At 46.5% G+C, this 25027-nt stretch overlaps 2 protein-coding genes and 1 long non-coding RNA gene across 12 annotated transcripts in view; 1 reads left to right on the forward strand and 2 right to left on the reverse strand.

Annotated features, from left to right (window-relative positions):
* Nucleotides 1-449: 449 nt before the first annotated feature.
* On the reverse strand, nt 450-3089 carry LOC127589291 (uncharacterized). Its single transcript, XR_007959341.1, has 3 exons — nt 2950-3089; nt 926-1009; nt 450-774 (listed from the first exon to the last, which is right to left on the reverse strand). It is a non-coding gene; the product is annotated as an uncharacterized LOC127589291 (long non-coding RNA).
* A 711-nt stretch (nt 3090-3800) lies between these two features.
* hexim1 (HEXIM P-TEFb complex subunit 1) lies at nt 3801-5165 on the forward strand. The gene has a single exon (XM_052048389.1). The coding sequence runs from the start codon at nt 4113-4115 to the stop codon at nt 5064-5066; it is 954 nt and encodes a 317-aa protein (XP_051904349.1). The 5' UTR covers nt 3801-4112; the 3' UTR covers nt 5067-5165.
* A 1482-nt stretch (nt 5166-6647) lies between these two features.
* Nucleotides 6648-25027, reverse strand: part of arhgap23a (Rho GTPase activating protein 23a) — a 45530-nt gene continuing 27150 nt past the window's right edge. For 3 of the 10 annotated variants that reach the window (XM_052048355.1, XM_052048354.1, XM_052048348.1), the window contains exons 4-24: nt 24842-24934; nt 24564-24642; nt 24247-24307; nt 20605-22195; nt 17909-18064; nt 16489-16600; nt 16370-16409; nt 15213-15350; nt 14759-15049; nt 14578-14639; nt 14367-14485; nt 14156-14274; nt 13921-14073; nt 13277-13355; nt 13129-13202; nt 12958-13047; nt 11909-12034; nt 11780-11821; nt 11593-11686; nt 10113-10144; nt 6648-9685 (exon numbers count right to left, since the gene is read on the reverse strand). In XM_052048355.1, coding sequence (XP_051904315.1) covers nt 8579-9685; nt 10113-10144; nt 11593-11686; nt 11780-11821; nt 11909-12034; nt 12958-13047; nt 13129-13202; nt 13277-13355; nt 13921-14073; nt 14156-14274; nt 14367-14485; nt 14578-14639; nt 14759-15049; nt 15213-15350; nt 16370-16409; nt 16489-16600; nt 17909-18064; nt 20605-22195; nt 24247-24307; nt 24564-24642; nt 24842-24934 — 4658 coding nt within the window. In that variant the 3' untranslated portion in view covers nt 6648-8578. Of the gene's footprint in view, nt 9686-10112; nt 10145-11592; nt 11687-11779; nt 11822-11908; nt 12035-12957; nt 13048-13128; nt 13203-13276; nt 13356-13920; nt 14074-14155; nt 14275-14366; nt 14486-14577; nt 14640-14758; nt 15050-15212; nt 15351-16369; nt 16410-16488; nt 16601-17908; nt 18065-20604; nt 22196-22396; nt 22763-24246; nt 24308-24563; nt 24643-24841; nt 24935-25027 lie in introns of those variants that run through there. The other 7 variants (XM_052048349.1, XM_052048351.1, XM_052048350.1 and 4 more) reach the window with 7 other exon arrangements.

Below are 25027 nucleotides of genomic sequence, written 5' to 3' on the forward strand. Positions count from 1 at the left end.
CGGTTACGACAGTGGACGGCTTATCATGTTATCAGGTTGCAGGGTGCATGACAGGGTTAAGTGTGATAGTAATATGAGTTACTAGTCATCGTTGTATGACAAGTCACCGAGCACGACTCAACCTGGTCCACAGGTGTTGTGTAAAATAATACAATGGGAATGATGGACAAAAGTTGCTTAGACAACTATGTGGAGAGAATTATGAACAGTTCATTATTTTAAAAAAACATACCAGGAAACTACGACAACAGTGAAAAAAAATACTCTGGTTAATGAGGGGGCAGAGGGGCACTTTCAATGGTGGGAGGTGTGTGCTGAATAACATGTTTGATTGTGATTGGTAAATTCTGAACACAGCAGCATCACAGTTATGAGGGTGTGTGTTTATTTTTACTTTCCCTCTTAAAAAAAGTTTCCTTTTGAGTTGTGCAGGTTGTAGGTCACATAAGTGGTAGAAAACGTATTTAATTTTTCTTGATTTCATTTCTTTTCTACTACCAAAACCTGGCATTAGAACGGAGGCGTGTACATTTTTTTTTTTTACATCGACTGTATATTAGCGTCTTCGAAGACTGGGCTTTGATGCTAGTGAAAATGTGTACATTTAACTTCACTGCCTATTCAATTATTGTCTGGGAAAAAAAAAGAATGTAAATATAAGCGTGATCTATCGTGTCTTTCTTCTGTGTCAATCCTATTGATGGAAGACCAGTCCAGAGGCTGGGCTCCACCTCTCGCCCCACATTGGGTGCTCCAATGTGCTTCTCCTTGACCCTGAATGAAAAATATAAAATGATTACCTAATTTGGTTGGATAAAACTGAGCTCTTTTTTGTTGTTGCTGTGTATTTTAAGAGATCTTATCTAATGTGGTGATGCCATCGAATGTATATCCCCTGCACCTTTAATTTTTCAAAACAAAATACCATACTTGTGTTTGTAGCATGGCGATGGCCTCCACCAAGAGGGTGACGTCACTTTGCCTTCAACTGGCTGTTGCAGTGGTCCACCTGAGGAAAGAAAAAAATCAGTTTGCGTAAACAGACACTTAAAGCACCAAAAACTATTTAACAATCACTTGGAAAGCAGCACCATCGAGTGGTCATACACAGTTACTGCTCTATCACAAACTATTAGTGCAAGGCATCTTGTATTGGACAGATAAATTGCAAAACGGTGCTCTAGTTTAATCTTTTAATCTTATATAACTGTGTTTTGCAGTTTTTATTTTCATCCATTTTTACAAAGGTGAATCATACAAACTTAGATTGTCATTGAATAGGCTCTCCGAGGTCTGGTGAGATGAAGGCCATCACAACAATATGCCATCTTCCCTCAATTGCAGCACTGGCAGCGGCCATGTTAAGATTAAGTTTTCTAATCCGTACAAGCTGTGATCTGTGCAGCAGCGTGGCGGCTCTCTGGCTCCCTCCTCTCCCCGAGTCCAACCACAACACCGACAAGCTCTAGCTATGATTTCTCAATCTCATCTGCCATGAAAGGTTCCATATTAACTGACTCTAGCCTGCCATTTGGCTCAAAGTAACTGAGCCTGCTTCTATTAGTGGAAACAAGAGGCCTTGTGTTTTTTGGTAAAATTCCAGTAAATTCCCCCTGTCACAATAATACAGCTACTATTACTAATATTACAAGTAATCAGGAGCCAGTTGAAATAGGCAACGAGTCTCAGTTTAACATTGCATCATTGTTTATTTACTCCAAATAGTTGAAAGGAGCCACTGGATTCCCTAACCTCTACTACTACCATTAATAGTAGTATGACACTCATACTAGTACGATGCTACTAATACTAGTAGTCACAATCAAGAAAAAATGGTTCAATAAAAACCCAGAAAGCAGAACCAGGACACGTTTGAACAACTGTTTGTTTCTTCTAAATAGTTCAAAAGAGTCATTAAATTCTCCTATTGTACTACTACTACTCTTACTACTAGTAGTTGTACTAGTAGTAGTATTACTACTAGTCTTTAGCAAGTCAAAATGGCTGACCAAAAAGCACAAAATAGTGAAGCAGGATCAGTATAACATATACTCTGTTTACTCCCAACAGTAAAATCTAACCAAGCATGCAGCAGATTGTTTTTTAATGACGCGTTTAATCAACTATTCATTTATTTCATGCGAATTTCAGAGCACATTGTGGTTCTTGAAAAACTAGTTTGCTAGTCCTCACGATTAAACCATGCCTACCACCGAGATGGGTCCCGTCTAATTCCTGAAACAGCTAGCGTCAGGAGGTGCTAACGCACGGTTTAACCGGAATGATAGACAATTTGAGGCAAATTGGAACCTTGTAGAATAAAATATATTGACAAGTTTAAGACGCTACGTAAGTTTTTTTCAACGATCAAATAAAGTAATACGGAACTCCCGACGGGAAGTGGCAAGACTGCAGCAAATACACTAGGCCGCCGTATAACTACACATTGGCCTAGGCATTACGGTCGATGTTATTGAGTTAGATCTACTTTGTTCCAAATATATTGTGATCAAATGCACATTATGAAAATCCAGGACGTGTTTATTTCAAGGTGACCGGGGCTCTTGTCACTTTCATTGATCGCTTGCATTGTTTCGCATTTAAGTAACTCACTCGCCATTGTTGCTTCATTTACGGCGTCAGCCATGGCGTTATAGTCCTCCTTTTGGCGTGAATGACCATTTAATCGCCACCATACGTAATTTCATGTATTGTTTGGGGGGTTAACGTGACTTCAAATGTATGACGTGTTGTTTCGTGGAGGAAAAAGCCAACGCCATCCCACGTTAACAAGTTAGCTTATCCTTAGCGTCTTTCACACATATGTGTAAAACGAGATAAGCGCTGCAACTTCAGAGAGAAGGTCTTGGTCGCAGTAATACTCTCGACGCCGCTCCGTTTACTCGTTTTTCTTTTATGATCGAGCAAAGTTGGTCTCGTCTGACCCACCCTTTTAACGGCAAGCGGTTCCGAGATGTGGCCGTCTCGGAGGGTTTACTGCATTTGTCGTTTGTTTACGCTGATTCCACAGTACCGCCAGGCACCTCTAAGCACGCTCTACCCGATTCGTGTCACTCCGCGCGACGCAACAAAATACTCAAACCAAAGTATTTATTGCCCAAATACACACGGAATGACGTTTTTCTTTACAATTATAAGTTACACTTTATGGCGTGTGTTAAATGAGTCTTAATAAAGCGTTTTTCTTCGCGAAAATTAAAAAACGGACTAGCCTTTTCGAGCCGGTTCCTTCACTTTCTTTTAAATGTAGGGAGGGGGCTGTTTTGCTCATACGATCTATGTTCGATTATGGCGTTGTTGAGCCAAAGCGAGCTTTAAATCGTGACTTAAACAGTCTATTATTTATTTTTGTGGGCGATGTATAGACACGGTCGAGCGTTCCTTCCTCTTTAGATTTGCGTTTTTTATTTTTACCCGGAATTCATAGCTGGTAGCGTCCAAGCAAAACCAGGGACTGCTTTCTTGCTCGTACGTGACGCCATTTTGATTGACAACCAGGCTGTCAAATAGAAAAATTCAATGATCTTAGCAACAGCAAAACCGGTTTCTCGACCAATCCGCGTCGAGAGAGGTTGGCGCGTGCTCTCGGGTCAGCCCGGCATCCGATTGGCTGTCAGGCTCGTCAATTTTCTGAGCCTTGTGGACGATGTAGTTCAGAATTGAGCCGCTTTGAGAGAAATGAGCGGGGACTCGAACTTCGTATCCCATAATCCCTCTGCAGAAGCAAGCGGCAGTGTGCGCGCGGCTGGAGGCGGAGCGCGTATATAAATACGAGCTCCCTCCACTGGAACAGCATATTGGACGCTGTTGTGACGGCGGGACATTGTCTTCGGGCGTACGCGGGGCTGTGACAGCGTTGAAACGGTTAACAGTGTCAAACCCTCAGAGGAGTGTCGTTCAGTCACTAGTTTGACACTTTTTTTTAATCTCTCAATTAATTTTTTTCGGGGGCGAGGGGTTATTTACTCCTTGTGGATATTTGTTAATTTTTGGTGAAACTCTTATTTGACAAACTTTTTAGTTTAAATCATAATAGGAAGGGGTTTTAAAATGCGATGAAAAACTAGAAGAAGGATAAGAAGAGCATCACCATGACAGAACCAGTGGAGCGGATCGACCACCTGAAAAGTTCGGGCAGCCCATCAGGTGGGAGCAGCGGCGGTGGCTCCAAGCATCTCCCAGCCAGCAACCCTGCTGCACCGCCGCATAACGGCGAGAGAGGGCGCCAGAAGAGCGGCAAACACCACCAGGATGACAACACCAACAAGTTGAGGGGGGAGTGTCCCGGAAACGAGTCCCCCAACGCCGGGGACGCACCGCCGTCCACCGGGGTACTCCAAGTTGACTCGGACACCGGCCTCGTAGTGGACGCACGCCTGGGAAGGAAACGGCACCGGCGCCGTGCCGCCAAAAAGAAGCGCCACTGGAAGCCCTACTACAAACTTTCGTGGGAGGAGCGGAGGGCGCTGGACGAGCGAGAGACCGCCCGGGCGTCCCGCCTGCGCGAGGAGATGTTCGCAAAGGGGCTCCCGGTGGCTCCGTACAACACAACCCAATTCCTCATGGACGAGCACGACCGCGAGGAGCCGGATCTCAACACAGAGGCGCGGCGGCCGGACGACACTGGAAGCGAGGAGGACCTTTTCGAGCACGACGACGAGGACGATGACGACGGGAGCGGAGGCGGCGGAGGAGGAGGCGGGGGAAGCAGCGACGGCATCGGGAGGCCTGGCAACGCCGGCGGGGAGTTTCTCCAGCGGGACTTTTCCGAGACCTACGAGATGTACCACGTCGAGAGCCTGCAGAACATGACCAAGCAGGAGCTGGTGAGAGAGTACCTGGAGCTGGAGAAGTGCATGTCCCGCCTGGAGGAGGAGAACAACCGGCTGAGGCGCGCTGCCGTAGAGCCCGGAGGCGGCGGGGGAGGCGGCATGAGCGTGGAGGAGCCCTTGGCGCGCCTCCGGGAACTGGAGCGGGAGCTTGAAAGACTGAAGGCCCAAAATACAGAGCTCCTGCTCCGGAGCCAACCCGTCAATGACAATTAGGGACGCTCAACAAACTGTTTACAACAAGGTAATAAGAACACAACAACTTATTCCGATCTGAACTTTTTTTTTGGGGGGGGGGGGGGGGTTACTATTTGGCCGGAGGTAAAAAAAAAAAATCAATACAAAACAACTTTTTCTTATCTCGGCCTTAATGGCAACATTCGACCTAAGGTTTAAAAGAAAAATCAATAATTTTTTTTCAACTTTTGGACAGAGCTCAACATAAAACCATTTTTTCCAAAACCATCTTTTTTTTATTGTCAACATTTGACAGGCGGCATTAAAGTCAATAAAACTACTTTTTCCATGCGGACTTAATTTTGTTGTTACACATACAGCAGCCACATTTGACAATATCCAATCCAATTTTGTGTCAACATGTAGCCTGAGTTAGAAATGTCCATGTAAAATCGCTTTCATATTTGGACACTTTTTTGTCAACAAATGTCATTTTGTCAACAATAAAATGTCAGTGTATAAACTACTTTTTTTCCTATCTGGACTTAATAAAATGTTGGTATTTGGCCTGAAGAAATATACCGTATTGGCCCGAATATAAGACGGCCCCCTCTTTTTCCAAGACTCAAGTTAGAAAAAAGCCTTTTTGAACACCAAATTAATTTTTATACAGATAATGATGATTCTAACAATATATTTGACAGAAAAAGCATGTTATTTTGCTTTTCTCCAAATTGTTGCTACGATTCTCCATTTTCTGTTATCTATCCTATTATTTTCTTCTCTTTTCTTTCTTACCGCGATTTTTTATTTTTCTTCGTGCTACCGCTATTTTTATTTTTATCCTACGTGACAGGGGTTCAGTTTGGCCTGGGAGTCAAGTTCAGCATTCGCTTCTATGGCACCAAAAATTATCTGGCTCCATCTGGCGCCGTGAATGGGTATAATGTCTAGACCCCGACTATAAGACAAGCCCCACTTTTCAGGCTTATTTCAATGCAAAAAACACAGTCTTATATTCGGGTCAATACAGTATGTTAAAAAACACCTTTTTTTACATTACAAAACAACTTTTTTCCAGTCTGTAGTTCAAATGTTTTCCTTTTTTTTGTTAAACATTGTGTTGCATTCTGTCCATTACAACAGCAAGAAATGACAAGCAATCAGGCCAGTTACGTCCATTGTTTAGCATTTTAACAGTTTGTGGGTGTGATAACAGCTGTTCAATAAAAATCTTACAAAATAACATTTGTGTGCTGGTGTGTATTCACTATTTAACAGGTTATTACAACACGTACACACATCGACTTAATATTAAAATGTGAAGGCCCTCCTGGAATATCTGTATATTTTTTGACAAAAGAATCACCTCTTGGAGGTAACATTACCAAATGTGTACACAGAGCCCTGTGGTATGAAAAGGAAAAATCCCTAATTGTCTAGATTGTGCCTAAATGAAATAACTCAACTCAAGATGACATTCCTAAAATGGAACAGAAAGGTGCCGATAGTTGTGAGTCCATGCGTCACTGTTAGCAGTTTTAATTTTCTAATTGGATGATACCTCACTTTTGGTCCACTGGAGAGCGGCACTTAGAGATTCAAACAATAAAACTGATGTTTTGAAACATACTTATGTTTATTTACATCATATATAATAATAAGCTAAACAGAGTTATACTCATAAGCCATTCCAAAAATGTACACACAAGAGGGACAATGTTACATACTATGTACAAAAACATGAGCGACACCTTTTAGTTTACACCACAAGGGAGAGTGCATAGTGTGCTTTTTCTTTGTCTTTTTTTTTTTTATTAATTTTTTCCCTTATGAATTCATTGAACACGTCTTTGGAACCGAGCCGGGGAAGGAGGAGGGGACAAGAAGCCAGCATGGCACTGCGGAACATTCCAGAAAGGAGGCACTTATTTGAACGCAAGGAAGTTGTGAGGTTTGAAGTGACGTGACCAGGAAGCTTTGACGTAAAACCTAAGACGAGCGACTATCCCGACACAAAAAAGGCCTTCGTAAGCTGCGACGTCACAATATAAAAAAAATACACATAATACTGTTTATACAAACAATATATTAAGGGAACGTTTCAAGTAGTGTCTGGAGAAGGAAATGTTTGTAAACCATTAAAAAAAAGGAGTATTATTATTAAGGTTAAAAAGAAAACTTTCATATGTACAACATAATACGGCTTTATACAAATGTTACAACAAAAAAAATGGAGGAAAAGAAGCCAACCGTGATCAAATGATACGTTTTGACATTTTTTTCCTCTCTCCCAACAAAAACAAACAAGCAAACAATAAAAAGCACCAAAATTCATGCGGGGGGAAAAGACAATGGGGATCCTGAGCAAAAGGCTTGGGCCACCATCAAAGCTGAGCGCATTAGAATAGTCATCCTTTAAATGCGTTTTTTTTTTCTCTTGTTTCTTAAAATGTTCCTATATTTAAGCACAGTGTTAATGTTCAAACATAAGTAAGCGGTGCCTTGAGATAAGAGTGCTGGGCAGTGGCACTGAAGTCCACTCACTTCACGAGAAGCAGCAGTTTGGCAAATAGTGAACAATTCTTGAAAAGAAAGGGGAAAAAAAACAGGCTTCAAGCTGTTTCAGACCATTCCCAGTTGAAGTTAACTGTCAAAGTAAACATAAAACAAAGACAGTTACACTGTGTTTTTAAAACAATCCAGAAATTCTGCCTTAAATTAAGAATGCTTCTGCGCGGTTAATGCTAACACGTGTGATGGTATCATCTTTTTTGTTGTTTTTTTTTTGGTCAGACACATTGTCGATGCAATAAAAACATTTTGTAAATGCTAAAATGGCAACAAAAGGACCTTTCTTGTTGGATGAAACGATTCGATATCACATTACTTGCATCAATACGCGAGGGTTTTGAGAGTGAATCTCAACGAGACGCCCCCTGGTGGTCATTTTGCCTCATCAACGCCAAACAAATTCAAATGTCCGTATGGTATTAAAACACAAGTCTCGTGGCGACCCAAAACTTTTGCGCAGTGGAGGGGGTGGTGGTGATGATGAGGTCAGAGTGTGTCTCCACCCTACAAAATACACAATTACATGAAGTAACAAAATGAGAAAGCTTTGGCAATGGATTTAGAATTAAAAAAAAACCAAAACAACTAAAACAAGCCAGTGCGCTGACCCGCAGCTGGGCGTGGGGCAGCCTGAGCCGGGCCGGGATAGGCCGAGAGTTTCCCGGTTGCTTCCTGACAACGCGTCGGCCCCTTGGAGGGACAGAGGCACCCGGGGCGGCGTCAGGGATTTCTGAGCTTGGATTTTATTGCCCTTCATCTTCTTGTGGACGAGCAAGTTGCGCAGGATCAGCAGTTGTCAATCACGGGCCAGCGTGCAAAAGACGCTCACTTGTTGCTATCATTGCCCCACGGTGGTGATGTTTGGGTTGTGATGCGAATGAGTGGGAACTGCACCTCAGTGGATGATCCAGTCTTGCCCCGATTGGACGTCACCTTTTTTCTAATTCTAGGAGCATCGTCGCCCCGCCCACTGCCACTCAAAGGTACTGGTGAAACCTGGACGTGGGCGCTTGATGGCCAGAAGACCCTCGTTGGACGCCGTCGTCTTCTTTGGGGCTGACGCGCGAGAGCGGAAACTCTGCGGCGGCCAGCGGCGGCCGCTTGTCGCTCGGCGCTTCGGTGGGCGACGCCACCACTGTGTGTCGGCGCCAGGCGCGCCTCTTGCGGCGGCTCTCGGGCGATAGCGGCTTGCGCATGCCCACGCTGCGCAGGTCGTCGGCCGAGCCCAGCAGCCGCGCGCGCAGGGACTTGCCGGCGGGGGCGAAGGACGCCGCTTCACTGGGAGGGGGCGGGGCCGTCAACCTCGCCCGGGATATGCGCAGATTCTCCTGGCTGCTCCCCGATGACGTGTGGCTCCTCGTCCTGGGCGTGTCGTCGTCTCCGGGGCCGGTGTCGGCGATCTCCAGCAGGTCCAGCGAGCGAGCTTTCATCTTCTTGCGCGCAAGGGTGTCGCATTGGATGAGCTTATGCGAGTTGAAGGTCGAGTGCAGCCTGTGCGACGAAGACGTGGACGATGGCGTGGTGGAGCGCGCCCCGCCGCCGCCGTCGCCGGCGGCCCTCTCCGCCGCGCCAAACGAGGGTTTGGGAGGCAGAGGCGGCGGCTTCCCGGGACGTTCCCGCGAGGCGAAACCGCTCTCGTTGTCCGTCTCGCTCACCAGCTCGCTGTGCTCGTCGTCGGCATCGTCCGCCCCCAGGCTGCGGCCCAAAGTGGACAGCGTCGAGTAGCCCGACACGATGGAGCGGGCATCCGCCCTTCCTCCCACCTCCTCTTCCTCCTTGCCGCATTTCGCCGCTGTCGCCGCCTCTTGCTCCTCTTCTTTAACTTCCTCTTTCTCCTCATCTTCGTCATCGTCCTCCTCCTCGCCCTCCTCCTGAGGAGCGCTGCCGCTTCCCGCCTCTTCCTCCTCCTCCTCTTCCTCCCCCTCCTCCGCCTTGACGGCGTCGTGCTCCGAGTCGTCATCGGTGCTGCTGCCCACCCGCCGAGCGTTGTGACGCTTGCGGCGCTTGCGTCCCGTCACCGCCGACATGATGGACAGAGTCAGAAAGTCCTTGGCTGTGAGGTCTTTCTTGGACCCCCAGGAGCCCTGAAGGACATGACGGGCAAGACACCACAGGATTACTACAACACTCCTGATTTTGTGGATTCTTTCTGGTCGCGCTTGTTTCTGTTGCAAAAGTTTATAATCATGCTCCAGGCCGTGGCCTTTTTTCAACTCTGTGGATTATTTCTAGCCATGTTATTGGGGATCTTTTGTGGATTATTTAGAGTTGGTGTGTTTATTCCTTACATGCAAAGCAGCAATTATTATGAATAGCGGGCAAAAGCAGCGACAAATATACGACATCTCACATGAAATTGTTGGGAAAAAAACATTGTGCCTCACTTTTCTTTTTTTTTTATTCTGAATTATTTATCGTCAATAAGTGTATTTTGACCGTGAAAACTGGCGGCTAGCTAGCTAGCATGAATAACTGGGGAGAGGAGCAGGCACATTCATTCTGATTATTTACCTTGGATTTCGCGGAGTCACTGTTGGTGGAGTCTGAACGGAAATGAAGATGACAATTAGTGACACAGCCCAAAAAAAAAAAAAAAGGTTTGCAAGGAAAGCACAGAGACAATTGGTGTTCATAAACTGGATACAGATGATGTCGTCAAAATGGAAGGTGGGGGTTGACCCAGGCAAGTGTCTGTCAGTTACAGCCACACACCAATAGAGGGCAGCAAAGCAATTTTGAACTCTCAACTAAAAAAAAAAAAAAAAGACACCACACCAAGTGTGACTTCCTCTGTGCCCTCTTGACTTGACGCACACGCACACGGGAGGAGGATACACAAATCATCCGATGAGAAAGAGGATTTTAATACAAAGGAAAACACCACAAGGAATCATCAAAAGTTGCAGTCGCTGACAGAGCAACGTAGCAATTACAAAACACACAAACATTAACATGGGACAGCGAAGGCGAGATGCTCTCGCAAACACCCCTGGCTTTTATCGTGGCAGAAATGTCGGATTGTCACAATGACACACACATACACACACACACACACACACACACACACACATACACACTAGTTGAGCATGAAGGCAGTATACTCTGACAAACCTCTGGGGGAGAAAGTCGCACTGTCACCATGACACACACACAAACGAGACACACACGCATAAAAAAAAAAAAAAATAATATTATGTCTCACACACACACGCACACGCAAAGTGATGGCGTCCTACCGCAGAGGTTGCTCCACAGGCTCAGCTAAGAGAGTGAAGCAGAGTGAAAGTTACAAGATGAGCGACGTGCAGAGAGAAATCCAAAGCAGAGAGGACGGGGGGGGGAGAAGCTAAATGCTAACCGACCGACTTCAGTTCCCCTGCAACACGCTGCTGCGCCAATGGAAAGGAGGGAGGGAATTCTGACTAGAAACTGATGAACGTGCATTACTAGTATGACAAAACTGTGATTGTTTTTCCATAAATAAAATGCTCACTTCAATGGCAGCTCTACAGATGCCATGTCTGCGTCACCGAAAATGTTCCGATCGTTTTTGCGTTTGTATTATGGTGAGTGTTTATTTCATTTTGAGTTTTCAGGGTGGCTTTTTTTTTCAATCTTTATATTCGTTTAGTTTACGATGTTTATTACTTATGTGCAATATTAAAAACACACCATGGTAAGTATTGGGCAGAAAACAATTCAAGTATTATTTTGAAGAAGAACCACAATTTCCTGTTTTTGAAGAATCCACAAATCAAATACAGGTGGCAAAAAATGTCATCGTGCTGGCAAGAGAGGCCACGACAGTATTTTGTTCCTTGAAGTGAACACGAAGCTCTTATTTGAGATGAGTCGCTTATTTGTCGTTTAGTTTGCTTAATTTGTTTCCAGTCCACCATTTACCTCCTTTCTGCTTGCGGCGCAGCGTTAGCATGCGCGCGGCTACAGCTAGGCCAGCGTTAGTGTGCTAGCAGTTAGCGGCGGTGCTCACCTGAGGCGTCCCCGAGCAAAGCCGTCCGCCCGATGTTGGAAAGCAGGTGGTCAATGTTCGGGACGGGCTGCACGTCCTCAGTGTCCACTGGCGTCTGTATAAAAAAAAAAGATATATGATTCTTCTTTGACCTGCTTTTGGTGTTATTATTATTAATACAGTATGCTGAGATTTGCTAGTTACAAACCTTTTCGTCCTTGTCTGGCTCCTCACTGAAAAACCAGAGGTACTGCGGGAACGACAGAAAACATTTATTTTGTCATGATTACATTGGATGCGTGTGTGTGTGCGCGCGTGTGTGTGATTGCGCACTCACATGCTGTATGAGCGTCTCCACTATCTTGTAGCGATCTGGCATGTGTGTGACCATGTCCTTCATGTTGTCCTCGGAAGTGCGCACCAGCGTTGGCCCAAACACCAGAGCCAGGTTACGGGGCTCCATCTGGACACGCAAAACATTTTTTAGTCGGAAATTCTACAAAGTGGTACCTAGTTTATATTCTTTGCCACAAAGAGGAAATATTTACCCATTCAAAAGTCGTGTTTATCATGAATACATCATATTTTGCCGTGAAAGCTCCAGATTTGATCATCAAAGAATTGATTTTACAATATTCATTCATTCATCTTCCTAACCGCTTGATCCTCACTAGGGCCGCGGGGGGTGCTGGAGCCTATCCCAGCTGTCTTCGGGCAGTAGGTGGGGGACACCCTGAATCGGTTGCCAGCCAATCACAGGGCACACAGAGACGTACAACCATCCACGCTCACACTCACACCTAGGGACAATTTAGAGTGTTCAATTAGCCTGCCACGCATGTTTTTGGAATGTGGGAGGAAACCGGAGCACCCGGAGAAAACCCACGCAAGCCCGGGGAGAACATGCAAACTCCACAAAGGGAGGCCGGAGCTGGAATCGAACCCGGTACCTCTGCACTGTGAAGCCGACGTGCTAACCACTGGACTACCGGGCCGCCATTTTTTTTTTTTTTTTTTTTTACAATACTGTAACAGTATTTTATTTGTAAAATTAATCATTTTTTACGGCCATAAAATTCAAATTTGCCATAAAACATAGATACTGTTCCAGAAAGGTATATTGCTAAATGACAGCGAATGAGTTAAAATAAAATAAACATAAATGGTCAAAGAAAATTCAGAATTACTAAAATAAATTGCGTATTCCGCTACAGAAACAAAATTCTGCCACAAATATGATATGAGAACCATCAGCAAAATGACAATATTTGCCTACAAAGACACAATCAAAAAATGCAACCCATCCCTGAATGTATCGCTCTCATGCCAATACAAAATACTGCCATAAAAATCCCTCTTTTTTGATTTATCTGTTATATCACCCACCTTGTTTTTATCAGAATGGTCTGCCACCGTCTTCAAGTGACACACCAAGAACTTGAGCGTGTGGTAGTAATAATCTGGAAGGTCTCGAATCTACACACGGGGAAAGTGATGATGCCTCCGGATCAAATAGTCCATCTGAAACAAGTGTGACGTAAACACGATTGGGCGTACCAGCTTCTTCATGGTCTTCAGTCTCTCCGACGCATCTTCCATTCTGTTGGCCTCGATGAAATCGTTGTACTTGTCTGCAGAGGCGACACATAGGGAGAGTGTGAGTTTGTGTGTGTGTTGGAGAGAGAGAGAGACTCGCAGGACTCACCGTTGGTGAAAAGAGGCTCCGGAAGCTTCCGGAAGAAAGATTTCAGTAAGCTGCTGACAACGTTGAGGTCCTGCCACTTCTGTCCAAAACAAAGGAAACATCAAGGGGTCAATCGGTGCAGCTTTTGCATTCCAAGAATGGGCTCATATTTTCAACATCCATCCAGGCATCCATTTTTTAATCTGACTATCCTCATTAGGGGTGCGGGTGTGCTGGAGCCTACGCGGGGTGTACACCCTGAAACCAACCAATCACAGGGCACGCATAGATGAACAGCCATTCGCACTCACAATCACACCTAGGGACAACTTAGAGTGTTTCAATCGCGTGCCATGAATATTTTTGGAATGCGGGAGGAAACCAGAGTACCCGGAAAAAAACCCCACACAGAAACGGAGAGAACATGCAAAATGCACACAGGAAGGCCAGAGCCGGAATTGAACCCTTCACCTCTGCACTGTGAGGCAGATGTGGTCACCAGTGGACCACTGTACCGCCAAACATATCTAACAAAATGAAATACCCGACCACCCAATGACAGCTTTTTACCCAAATACGATTCGATACGGCCATGTCATTAAACTTTGAACTCGGAGCAAGTTTTGCCACAAAAGACTCCGTTTGACAACATCTCGCTTCCTGACCTCCTCTGCCGGGTTGATGTCGACGCCCTTGTTGAGTTGCTCCTGTAGCAGCGATACCATGGCGTTGTTACCGGGCACACGGTAGATGCCCGTGTACTCCAGACCCATGTCCTCCACCAGGCCACAGCAGATCTCCACGATCAGCGGGATGAACTGGATCACATCCGGATCAACGTATGAGTGTCAAGTGAGCATTTCTTGGCAGGGAGGGACCGACAGCGGAGGCACGGCCGACCTTGTTGTTGACGCCCGGCAGGCAGTCCTCCAGCCTGACACCAAAGGCTTTCGGTCCAGCTTTCTTGGTCTTCTTCATGATGTTGATTCCCCACGGAGACTTGGGGGGGCTGCTCTCTTCTGAGGATGATGAGAGAATGCAATTCAAATTTAAAAACAACAAATTCCTAAAAAACAATACAATGTTTCGGATATGTATCGATGATACGGACCTTTGCCATCTGGCTTGGGGGAGCGCGGCGCACCCAAAGCGTTCTCAGTCTTGGCGAGGAGGAAGGGAGGCTTCATGCGGGACATCCTGGGCGAAGAGTCGGGTTTACTGCCTGTTGGGCTGCAGGGGGCGACAAAGGTTTACGATTACTTGGAGTGAAGTCAAGAAGCTGCAGTCGAAATGCAACCGCCCCCGAGCCTGCCGTGGGTCACCTCTGCTTCCTGTAGTCATTCAGTTTCTTATTGATCAGCGCCTGCCTGGAAAAGCCGAGCTCCTGCAACAGATACTCATTTGAGAACGACTCATATTGTTACGAAATGATACATTTCCGCCGAAAATGGAAACATTTCTAATCAACAAAGTTTTCACGACAGTGCTGGCGCCGATGCCCACCTCGCTGTCCGTCTTGCTGTTCTCCCTGATGACCTGGATCCAGTCCAACATTTGGTCTTGGCCCTCGGCCTGCAGCAGGTACTCGCAGAAGTCCTGCGTGGTGAGCCTGAGGGCGTGCTTGCGCTTGGTCTCGCTGTAGGCGATGTCAACCAAGCAGCCGCGGATGCTGATGGGTTGCTCGTCTTCGGCGCCGCGCAGCACCGCCTCGCGCTTGTCCTTGTACAGGAAGAGCGACTGCGAGCGCAGCACCGAGAACACACGCTTCCACGGGCGCATGCCGCTGCCCACCTTCTGCCACAGACACACACAGAGAAACAGAGAGAGAGAGTTTTGATTATCCTCATGACATCATTATGTGGTGTTGTGTGCAGAATTCCGATGGGGGGGAAAAAACTGACTCAATTTAAAAAAATAATACTATAAATTTTTTTAAAAAGTCCTTTCTTGTGCTCACCTTGCCCTTTTCTGTGAGGATCTGCTTGAAGTGCAGCCATCCTTCCAGCCGCACGTCGCTGTAGGTGATGGTGCCCAACTCGGACGTGGAGTGACGTTTAGAGCGCACCTCCTCTGCCGTGCCCAGGTTGTCTAGAGACTGAGAAAGACACAAGAAAACTGTTGTCATTTGGCAGATTGTGCAGCAGACAGCGCTAGATCACAACCAAGTTGAATGTAATGGGGCCACGACTTCGAATCAAATCTTTTGAATTCAACCTCTTAAGGCAGGCTAAGTTAAAATGTTCCTTTTGATGTGACAAAATGTTTTCAATGCTATCATCCACAGTTGTTGTGTCACAATGTGTGGAATAAAATACGTAATCTGTTTTTCTTGTGGCAAAATGGTTATCCTTCTTTTTCATTGAAAAATCGACTGCTTGTGTGGCAAACTACTACAAACTACAAACGATGATTGAAATGATTCGAACAATATATTTGACAGACAAAGCATGTTATTTTGCCTCATTCAAATCTTAATATCTGAACATCTAAATATGTAAACTAAAGTGCAATCACATTCGTAAATGAATGGCTTCTGGTTTTTGAAATGTAAATTCTATCATAACTTCTCCTCAGCTGCCGGTTAACCCTTTTCGACCCACTTTTCTCCAGATTGTCGCTACGTTTCTCCATTTTCTGTTATCTCTTCTATTATTTTCTTCTCTTTTCTTTCTTACCGCTATTTTTTATTTTTCTTCTTCGTGCTACCGCTATTTAAATTTTTACACTTCGTGACAGGGTTTCACGTTGGCCTTGGGAGTCAAGTTCAGCATTCGCTTCAATGATATCTGGCGCCATCTAGCGCCGTGAATGGGTATAATGTCTAGACCCCGAATATAAGACGACCCTCACTTTTTCAGTCTTATTTCAATGCAAAAAACACCGTCTTATATTCGGGCCAATACAGTATATTGTATTGTGCTTTCACGGATAAAAAATAAAAAAAATAAAATAAAAAATCTTGTGCTGTCATTTCTATGTAACAATCCAGTGTTGTATTTTTATTATTTGTAAAACACATCACCAGTCAAGTCATTTGGAGACACTTTTTTTTTAACGGTTTTGGTGTGCTAAGAGTATTCAAAATACATAAAAAGTACCGGTAATGTCACTCACCCCGTCAGTGAAGAAGCTCTTGACTCTCTTCGGTAGCCTCCTGTTGGAAAACAAAGCCTGTGGAATGACATCACTTTCGACCAATGAGCGGTTTAGTGCGTGCGTGCGTGTGAACTCACGAGAAGACTCGCCCGTCGTCCCGGAAGGCGTTGAGTCCCTCGTCGCAGGACTTGGAGCGCTCGGCGGTGATGGCTAGAAGATAGGAGGAACGGCGACCCGATTTAATAGCGCCTGCCCAGCGATGGCACGAACCAGTGGAGATGGGAAAAAAGACAGAAAAAAAGAAAGAAAAAAGGGAGGATAGATGGATGGGGGAGAAAAGAAAGAATGGTGATGTAATGGCAAGCACCATCGGTGTCGGATTGGGTGACGATGGGGTTGGTGAGTGAGCGAGCAAGCAGGAAGATGGGTGGCGATGACCTCGGGTGCCCGTCTGCGTGTCTCACTTGTTTACTTATTAAACGCTGACATTTGAACCTTGCAAAATATCAGAGCATCTTAAAGTGCGTCTTTGCAGACGCGCAAAACTGCCGCCAGAATCATGTTGCAAGCATGCAGAATGAAAAAATAAATAAATAAATGAAATAAAATAAAGTAATTTTAGTTAGTATATTGCAAAATAAGTAAATAAATAGAAGTAGTTACACCCTGACTAATTCATTGATTTTTTTTTTTTTGCTTTTCAAAGTAAGTGTGGTTTAATCACAGGATGCTGACTTATTTATGGAAAATGAATACCTCCCTTGATAGCGTCATACTCCTCGAGTATGGCACATTCTTACAGGAAACTGACTAATTCGTTAAAAATCATTTTCTAATGAATGCCTCTCCGACAGCGAAGCTGTTGAATTAGTTGAGCAACGTCGAGTTAAAACTACTCGAGAGTGGCAAATTATTGATGCTCACTAATTTCATGAAAATTATTCTTTCATTGTTCAGTGTTGCTGGTTCCATTCAAGTGTGGTTTACTCGTGCAAGATATCTCATAATTCCCGGAAAGTTGTTATTTTATTGTCGGGGTCAATGTGTATAAGTAACTATTCAAACGCACTTGGAATACACCGACTAATTTCTGGAAAATCATTATTTGTATTGTCTGTTGAATACCTCCTGCAGTGTCATTAATCACCTTGACAGGTGCTTAGAGGATATCAGTTCCAGCGAAATGCTTACAAGGCACTGACTAATTCCTGGAACATTCTTCTTTGTTAATGACAAATCAATGCCTCTCCTGTGAAAAAGAATTCCTCTCAAGAATTAGTCAGTATCTTCTTGGCATGGTCACACTTTAAAAAGAAATAAAACAGTTCAAATCAAAAAAAATAATAATAATTGCACGGGGCTCAACAGAAAAAGAAAATCACTTGATTTGACTTCAACTGTTAAGCTGACGAAAACGTATTTTGGCCTAGCTCAGCAGAGGTGCCTTAAACATCACACAAGCTTCTTCTGCGTAAAAAGAAACTTGCTGCATTTCAGATGCAAGGCGTGGACGGGATGGGGTTGGAGGGGCCGGGGGGGGGGGGGGAGCAAACTCACTGGAGTCATGTGAGAAGAGCCTAGTGGCGGGAAAGGTGAAGGTGGGGGAAGCAGGGCTGGCAACCGTGGCGGGCGCCGAACTCATGCCACTGGAGACCACAGAGGACGCCGGCACGTGGCGGGCGCGCAAGTCGGCGCTGGGGCTGGTGGGCTCATCTGTGGGAAGGTCGGGAAAAGATGGAGCGCCGGGAAGAAAGGAGGAGGAAGAGGAGGAAGATGGGTTAGGTGTTAGGAGGGAGAGGAGCCAATGATCAAGAGGAATTAAGAGGAAGGGGATTTTAATTTATTTTGCTATGAAGAGGAAGAGTTTATGGCTTCCTTGCTGTGTCACCGAATGCAACATGCAAACATGCCGCAGCACACTTAGTGTAAATACGAGTTTACCCAACTAATTGCACCCTGTGTTGTTCCCCAACTTGAAGAGAGAAGTAAAAAGCAGCTTGCTTTGTTGTGCAAACATAACTGCCTTAAATGTCAATAATTTATATTCTGAAGTCAGTTCAACTTAATTTACAGTGCTAGGGCTCAACGATCGCGGCTTTCGTGCAATTTGCCATGAAGATGGTGTGAAACGGGCGATTGGAAACGAAGCAGATTCATCACTACTTGTCGGTAACCAGTAGAGGGCGCCATTGACTCATGCCAGACATGCCAATCCAGGCTGCCCGTTGAAGATTGCTTTTGACCAGCCATCTAATAAACTACTGACATGGCTACTATCGGTAGCACACGATGGCACTAATACATAACACCATCAGATTTTTGCATTCTTTAAAACGAGACAATCCCACCACACACACACACAACCCGGACATTTGACTGACAAAACCAGTCCAGTCTGCTGCATGTTGAAACAACAGAGGGCAGCACAGCTCAGCAAACCGAGGTTGTCCACATCGGTGGAGTGCAAGACTCGGATAAGAAAAAAAAAATCCCAATCTGGGGATGAGGAATCTGGCTGTGTTTACAGGGCGGCCCAGAAATAGCCGCGCTGTGGCTTTAAGGAAGGCCGTCATTAAGCGGGCGGCCCTTGCGAGGGAACATACAGACTTGCAAATTCCACGTTGTCTCCCAACAAAGACAGGTGATGTTGGATTTCGTACCCTGGGAGAGAAATTTTCCCAGGGCTAGATTAAGATCCGGGCGGCATGTAACTCTTGGTAATAATTGTGTCATCAATCCAAAAAAAGCCTTGAGCAGTGAACAAGTTCTCCCTGTTGACATTGTAAAAACAATAGAAGCCTTGCGGTTTTGATGAAGTCCAAAGAGCCGACATGAAACATTGACATAGAAACTACTCGTTTGGAGTGCCTTGTTCGGGAAATTCAAGGTTTCTCAAAAAAGACCCCCGTGTTTCCCGTATTCACATATCCACCAGGCGGTGCAGTTCGAGTTAACGCGAAGTGTGGTAGTTGTCTTTCGTCTCCTTTTTTTACGCATGAGGTGTTCTCAGTTTACGACAGTCCTGTACGAACACGTGATCACGCTCACCCAACACTACTTTTCACTTGACTATTTTATATTTAGAACCTGGAACGCGTTTTTACCCAATTTGACAGTAATTAGGACTTGGCTGCTGCATTCACGTAAATTACTTATGGATGCCAACCTTGCCAGTGCAGGGCCAGTAAAAGGGCACAACCAGCCAATAGGACCCCCCCACCCCCCTTCTATTCTGCACAGCAAGACAATAGCTGCATTGAAGACGGGAGCAATGTTCCGCGCTGCAAAACCCCACCGCTAATTTGCACCGGAACGCTCGTTTCTGTTGAACGTGCCTCCTCTTGTCGGCTTGTCTCCGCACTACAGGCGGAATAAAACACTTGAATGCGAGATATCCGTCTCGCCGTCGTTCCCAGAGCGAGGCGGATCACAAAAGCGTGTCGACGGGGAATCGTTTGAGTTTACGGCGGTTAAATGTGGCGGCACGCGTTTTAGCTGTCAGCGAGAATGCGCTCAAGTGTGTCGTCGCAGTGACGACTAGTCGACGTTTCCAATTCGAATTACTTTCTACAAGGTCAGGAGGGGCTCATCCAGAGTTGGCTTGAACGTCAGCTGATTCGGATCGATTCTGATCGTTTTTGCCCAGGTGTCCCGTGTTTGGTGACACCAGTGAGTCGAAACCCCGCACAGTCTTCTGCGAATCTAGTGCGAGTCTGGACGTGCCGAGGAGAAATCCCCCCGCCCCCCCACCCCCTCCACTGCCTGTACTATCGTCGTCCATAGAACCGCAGGAATCGGCCTGTTTTCATTGCTATCATTCCTTTCATCCAAGGAAAAACCCTTTAGGTGTTCTAAATAAATTACAACCATGCGGATCTGCCCGGTGGTGACATTGTAAGGTAAACAGAAGTGTGGTAAAAGTACAACGTGTACAGGATTTTGTCACTGCCGTGGTCCCATCTTACGGAGACAGGACGTACCTGTGACTTTGGGAAAACCTCTGGAAAAGGAACTTGCTGTTTCTTTGCAGTTCAAAATTCGGGCCTATTAATGTGAACTCTAACCCGAAGGACAAAAATGGACTCCTACTTTTTCTCCGTGTTTCACGGAGCATGAGGTTTGTTTGAGTCATGCCAAGAAGCAAAAGAAAAGTCACCAAATGTGCCTTAGCGGAAAGCCCAAATTTTGATCCCAACGTTTTAAGAAGGAAAACAGGACGTGAAAAGTTTTAGAGTGGAGACCCACAAGCTTACCAATGAAGGGGATGGACGCCAGCGAATCGTCCTCTAGGGAGACGAGGTTGCCATTGGCCTTAAACGGAACCGCGTCTCCGGAAGAGCTTGACGTGGTCGCCGAGTCTGGGGGTTCGGGTGAAAACAAGGAGGGCTCCAGGCCATCCATGGGCAGCGCGTAGTGAGGGTGCCGCATGCCGTGGGCGTTCCTGCGTCCGCTGGGAGGCTTTTGGCGCATCACCACCTCTTGTGTCTGCACCGGCACCTCCGTTGACCCCCGCTCGTGGTTGGTGGGCCTGTACGCTCTCTCCTGGGATTCGGGCGAGGCGGAAACCGGCGGGGTGGCGGCTGAAGAAGCCGGCGCCCCCTCTGGCGGGCTGGTTTTTGGGGTCGTGTTCCAGTTCAAGTGAGGCCCGGAGTATGAAGGGTCCCTGAAAGAATGAGCCTGCTGCATGATGCGGCCCGTCTTACGGTAGAAGGAGGGGCTGTAGCTGCGGTAGCCCACCGGCTGGTCGTCCATGCTTTGGCCCGGAGGAAGCCGCCTGCTCTTAGCGGGGGCCTGCTGAGGTTGGGGTGGGGAATGGGTCTGCGTCGGGTGTTTGGAGTGTGACAGCGAGTGTCGGGGTTTCTGAGGGGCTTGCGTCGCAGGGTACGGCCCACCGTGCCTCTGGTGGACATCAGTTCTCGGGGGCGGCTTGGGAGGTTGGTTCCACGTCTCGCATCGAGGAGAGACCAGTCCGGCGGAGGCTCGGTCCAGCATCTCTAATGAGCGTCCGTGGCTATCAAACTGCACCAGCAGGTTTTCGGAGCGTGTCCTAGTGTAGCCGGAGGCAGGATGGCCCCCATCGGGACCCCACTCTCCACACCAGTAGGGCTCTCCGTGGGGCCCAAGTCCCGACCGCTGCGCCAACATCAGAGTGTCCTGTGAGGCGCTGTGCGGCCAGCCGCCCGCCCGCTGCGGATGCGGATGCCTCCAAGACTCACTGAGGCGGTCCTGCGAGTAGCTACGTTGGCGCGCCTGCATGTTGCGTCCAGAGCGTTCCGGCACTTGGCTGTGGTACCATTCCGAGAGCGCCTGCTGGCGACGCTCGCTTTGGCCGTGATCGAGATGAGGCGGCGGCGGCGGGCCGGTCCAGGCCGAGCCGCCGGACTTGCGCGGCTGGGCCTGCGTGGAGTTGCCGCCATGGTGGTGATTGGGGTAGTGGACCTGTAACGGGCTGGATAATGGACCCCCTGATGAGGAGGACGACGAGTAGGAGCGCCCCCTGGTTTGCCCCTGAGGCTGCTGCCTGGTCATGCCGTACTGAATCTCATCAGTGCGGTGGGCCGGGCTGCCGTGACCCACGCCGCCCAGCTCCACCGAGCGTCCGTCTTGCCAACCGGCAGGACTGCACACGGTGGAGCGGTTGTCCAGGGGCGAGGAGAGACTCGGGGAACCGGGCCAGCGACTCCAATTATCGAGCTGGTTCTGGCCCATGGGGGCAGGCGGGGGAGCGCCCGCGGGCGACATGGTCTTGGCGCGAGGGTAGCAGAGGGGCGGCGGTGGCGGGAGGTTCTCTGCTCCCCCCGAGAAAGGCTCGTTGCCAGTCAGGTAGGCATCTTGGGAGTACGCCTGGATAGGAGAGGGAAGGCGGGTGAGGTGGCGTTTGCACAGGTGCCGTTTTTTACATGCCGCGAACGAGTTTGACAACAACACTCGACGCCGTACGGGGTGCTGCAATGCTCAAAATGCCAACGGGCTACGAGGTACACAAATAGCTAGTGAGGAAGTAACAACACAAAACAGTTTATGCTCACTCGAGGCTTTACTTACGTTGGCCCCGACAAATCCCTTTTAACGAACGTTCCCGGTTCACCAAAACAAGCTCCAACTTGTCATCCACACAAAAACACCGTTGTAGACGCGTCTTCAGCAAAAGTCCTTTTTTGTGTCGGATAGATCCAATATTGTCTGCCGTGGTTATTATTTCACTACTGTCTCCCTTGATCTTGTTTTCTGCTCTCCTTTTACACACCCTCTCTCTTTCTCTCTCTCTCCCCACTCTCTCCTTCTGTGTGAATGTCACTCCACCCAGTGGGAGTGCATAGGGAGGCGCAGGAGGAGTGATGTCATGCCAGGAATGCAGTCGATGCAGATGATGAAGAAGGAGGTTCAAAATGCAAATCGTTAAACTGCCAACTTTTAGTTGTGTGTGTGTGTGTGTGTGTGGTGACGCATTTATAATGAGCACGTCCGATTATCTAAACGCACATTAGGAGGAGTCTGTCGACATTCAACCACGATCTCGGCATTCTTACTCAACTTTGTTTTTCTACCACGTCGTGACGTTCATGATCCCTCATACTCACCGGCCACAATATTAGGTACACATGCTCACAAGGTCCGATACAAGTGCCAATGCTTAAATCAGATTCAAGCAAGTCCAACTGGACCAAATATTTTAGCCGGAGGTGGTCCTAATATTTTGGACACATGCACGTTATTTAGGCGCAAAAAACTTTTGAATTTTGAACAGAGGTGCACGTGATAGTCGGCTGATGGCGCACCTAATATTTTGGCCTTTGTTGTACTGAATATTTATGTTGTACTGTGTGCCATCTGCCATCATACCAATAATGAACATATCTTTGTGCGAATATCTATGCCAGCTCTTCCGCTAGATGGCGCAATGTACATACGATCATTGCACGGTGTATCCACTTTTTGTGACATTTGTGAGCAAATATAAAAACGGTTTTGTCAATGCATAAACATACATTGTCACAAACAAGCGGTCGGGGTACAGTCGCCCCTCGTTTATCTGGGGGGGGGGGGGGGGGGGGGGGGTCCAGAAACACCTGGGACAAACATGTATCCCAAAAATCAGGATCATTTTAGTATTTCCATATATTTGAACACTTTACCCATACCTTTAACCAGCGGATCAGAGACGTCATGCTCAAAATGTGCACACGTCGGCTATGTCAAGCTAAGTTTCAAAGTCAACAAGAACCTGTAGCATCCATTGACGAAAAAAAGTGACTTTTTCATCTCAAACTGCTTCAAACAACAAAGCGTGTGACGGAAAAGTGGTTAGGATTGTCCGTGCTTTATGTTATCTGCTGTGTTTATTATTTTACTTTATGCTAACTGTTTTCTTAAGCGCTTTGTTACAGCTGCCGCTGTTGTGAAAGCGCGATATAAATCAGCATGTATTGTATTGTATTGTATTGTATATAGGCAATTACAAATGAAGCATTTTACTTTTTGTCCACTTGGGGTCGCCGTCCTCATATTCATCATCTGTGATTTTGAACGTGTGGAGATCTAAAAAAAAAAGTCTGCAAATGAGAGTGTAGAGTTGGATGTGTTGGCGCAGGATAGTACGGGTGGTTAAAAAGAGAACTGTAGGACAGTCTGCGTGTTGAGTTACTCGAACCAAGTTATGGCCATCGGCAGCTCGTGAATGAATGTGCTTGTTAGATGTTTGTTTTCTTGCTGTTTGTTTAATAAAGCGATTGAAAGAGCACCGGTGGCTGTGTCAGCCCTTCTCCAGGTGGAGATATTAAAATTGGTTCTAACTAGCGGTGGTAGGCTATATTTGCTAACGTTGTTCATTTTAAGAGAGACATGCAATCATGGCAGTGGGGTTTGGTTCGGCTTAAAAAAAAATACATACTCACACTTACCAACTGAAGCACATCTTCATCCTTTGGCATAATAGAGAGCTCCAGCACGCTCTCACTGGTGAAAAATGTAAGATATCGCTAAAGTCAATATTTCCGACACGTTATTAGAGGGTGATTTGCATAGAAAAGGTGACAAGATCCGGTGCGCCAGGTCAAATTGCACATCAAGATGCATCTTAATTTCTGCCCGTGTAGAACACAGCGCTCGGGGGTAACTTCTTTCACCGGTTATTAGCATACGTGTCATCTGCGCGATTAAGGCGGTCAACACGGTTCAGTGACTCTAAACACAGCGTGACGAGAAGTCTCACCTGTTCTGGATGAGGGCGATCACCTGTGAGTAAGTCCTTCCCAGCACGCTTTCGCCATTCACCTTGACCAGACGATCACCTGACAAACAAAAGACGCACATAATGACTCCATATTTCCTTTTCGGCATTTTTTTAGCGGACTCCAAGGTCGCTTATAAAAAGTACTTCATCACATTTTCGCGTTAATATTTTTTACCACAAGTGCGCTTAACATTTCCATATAACATGCCCAATTTATAAAGCAAACGGGGAGGGGACTGAACGTTGTTCTCGCTCACCCGTACAAAGGCCCGCTTGGTGAGCGGGACCTTTCTCCCGCACATTCTTCACAAAGATGGTGTCCATCGGCTCCAGTCGGCCTTTCTGGTAACCTGCATGTCAAAAAATAATAATAATGATGAAGCAGAGAAATATGTATATACCTAGCATTTTTATTGTTCCTTGACTTGGCACTTTTTTAGGTG

This window comes from Hippocampus zosterae, chromosome 17 (genome assembly GCF_025434085.1).
Source record: "Hippocampus zosterae strain Florida chromosome 17, ASM2543408v3, whole genome shotgun sequence".
NCBI lineage: Eukaryota > Metazoa > Chordata > Actinopteri > Syngnathiformes > Syngnathidae > Hippocampus > Hippocampus zosterae.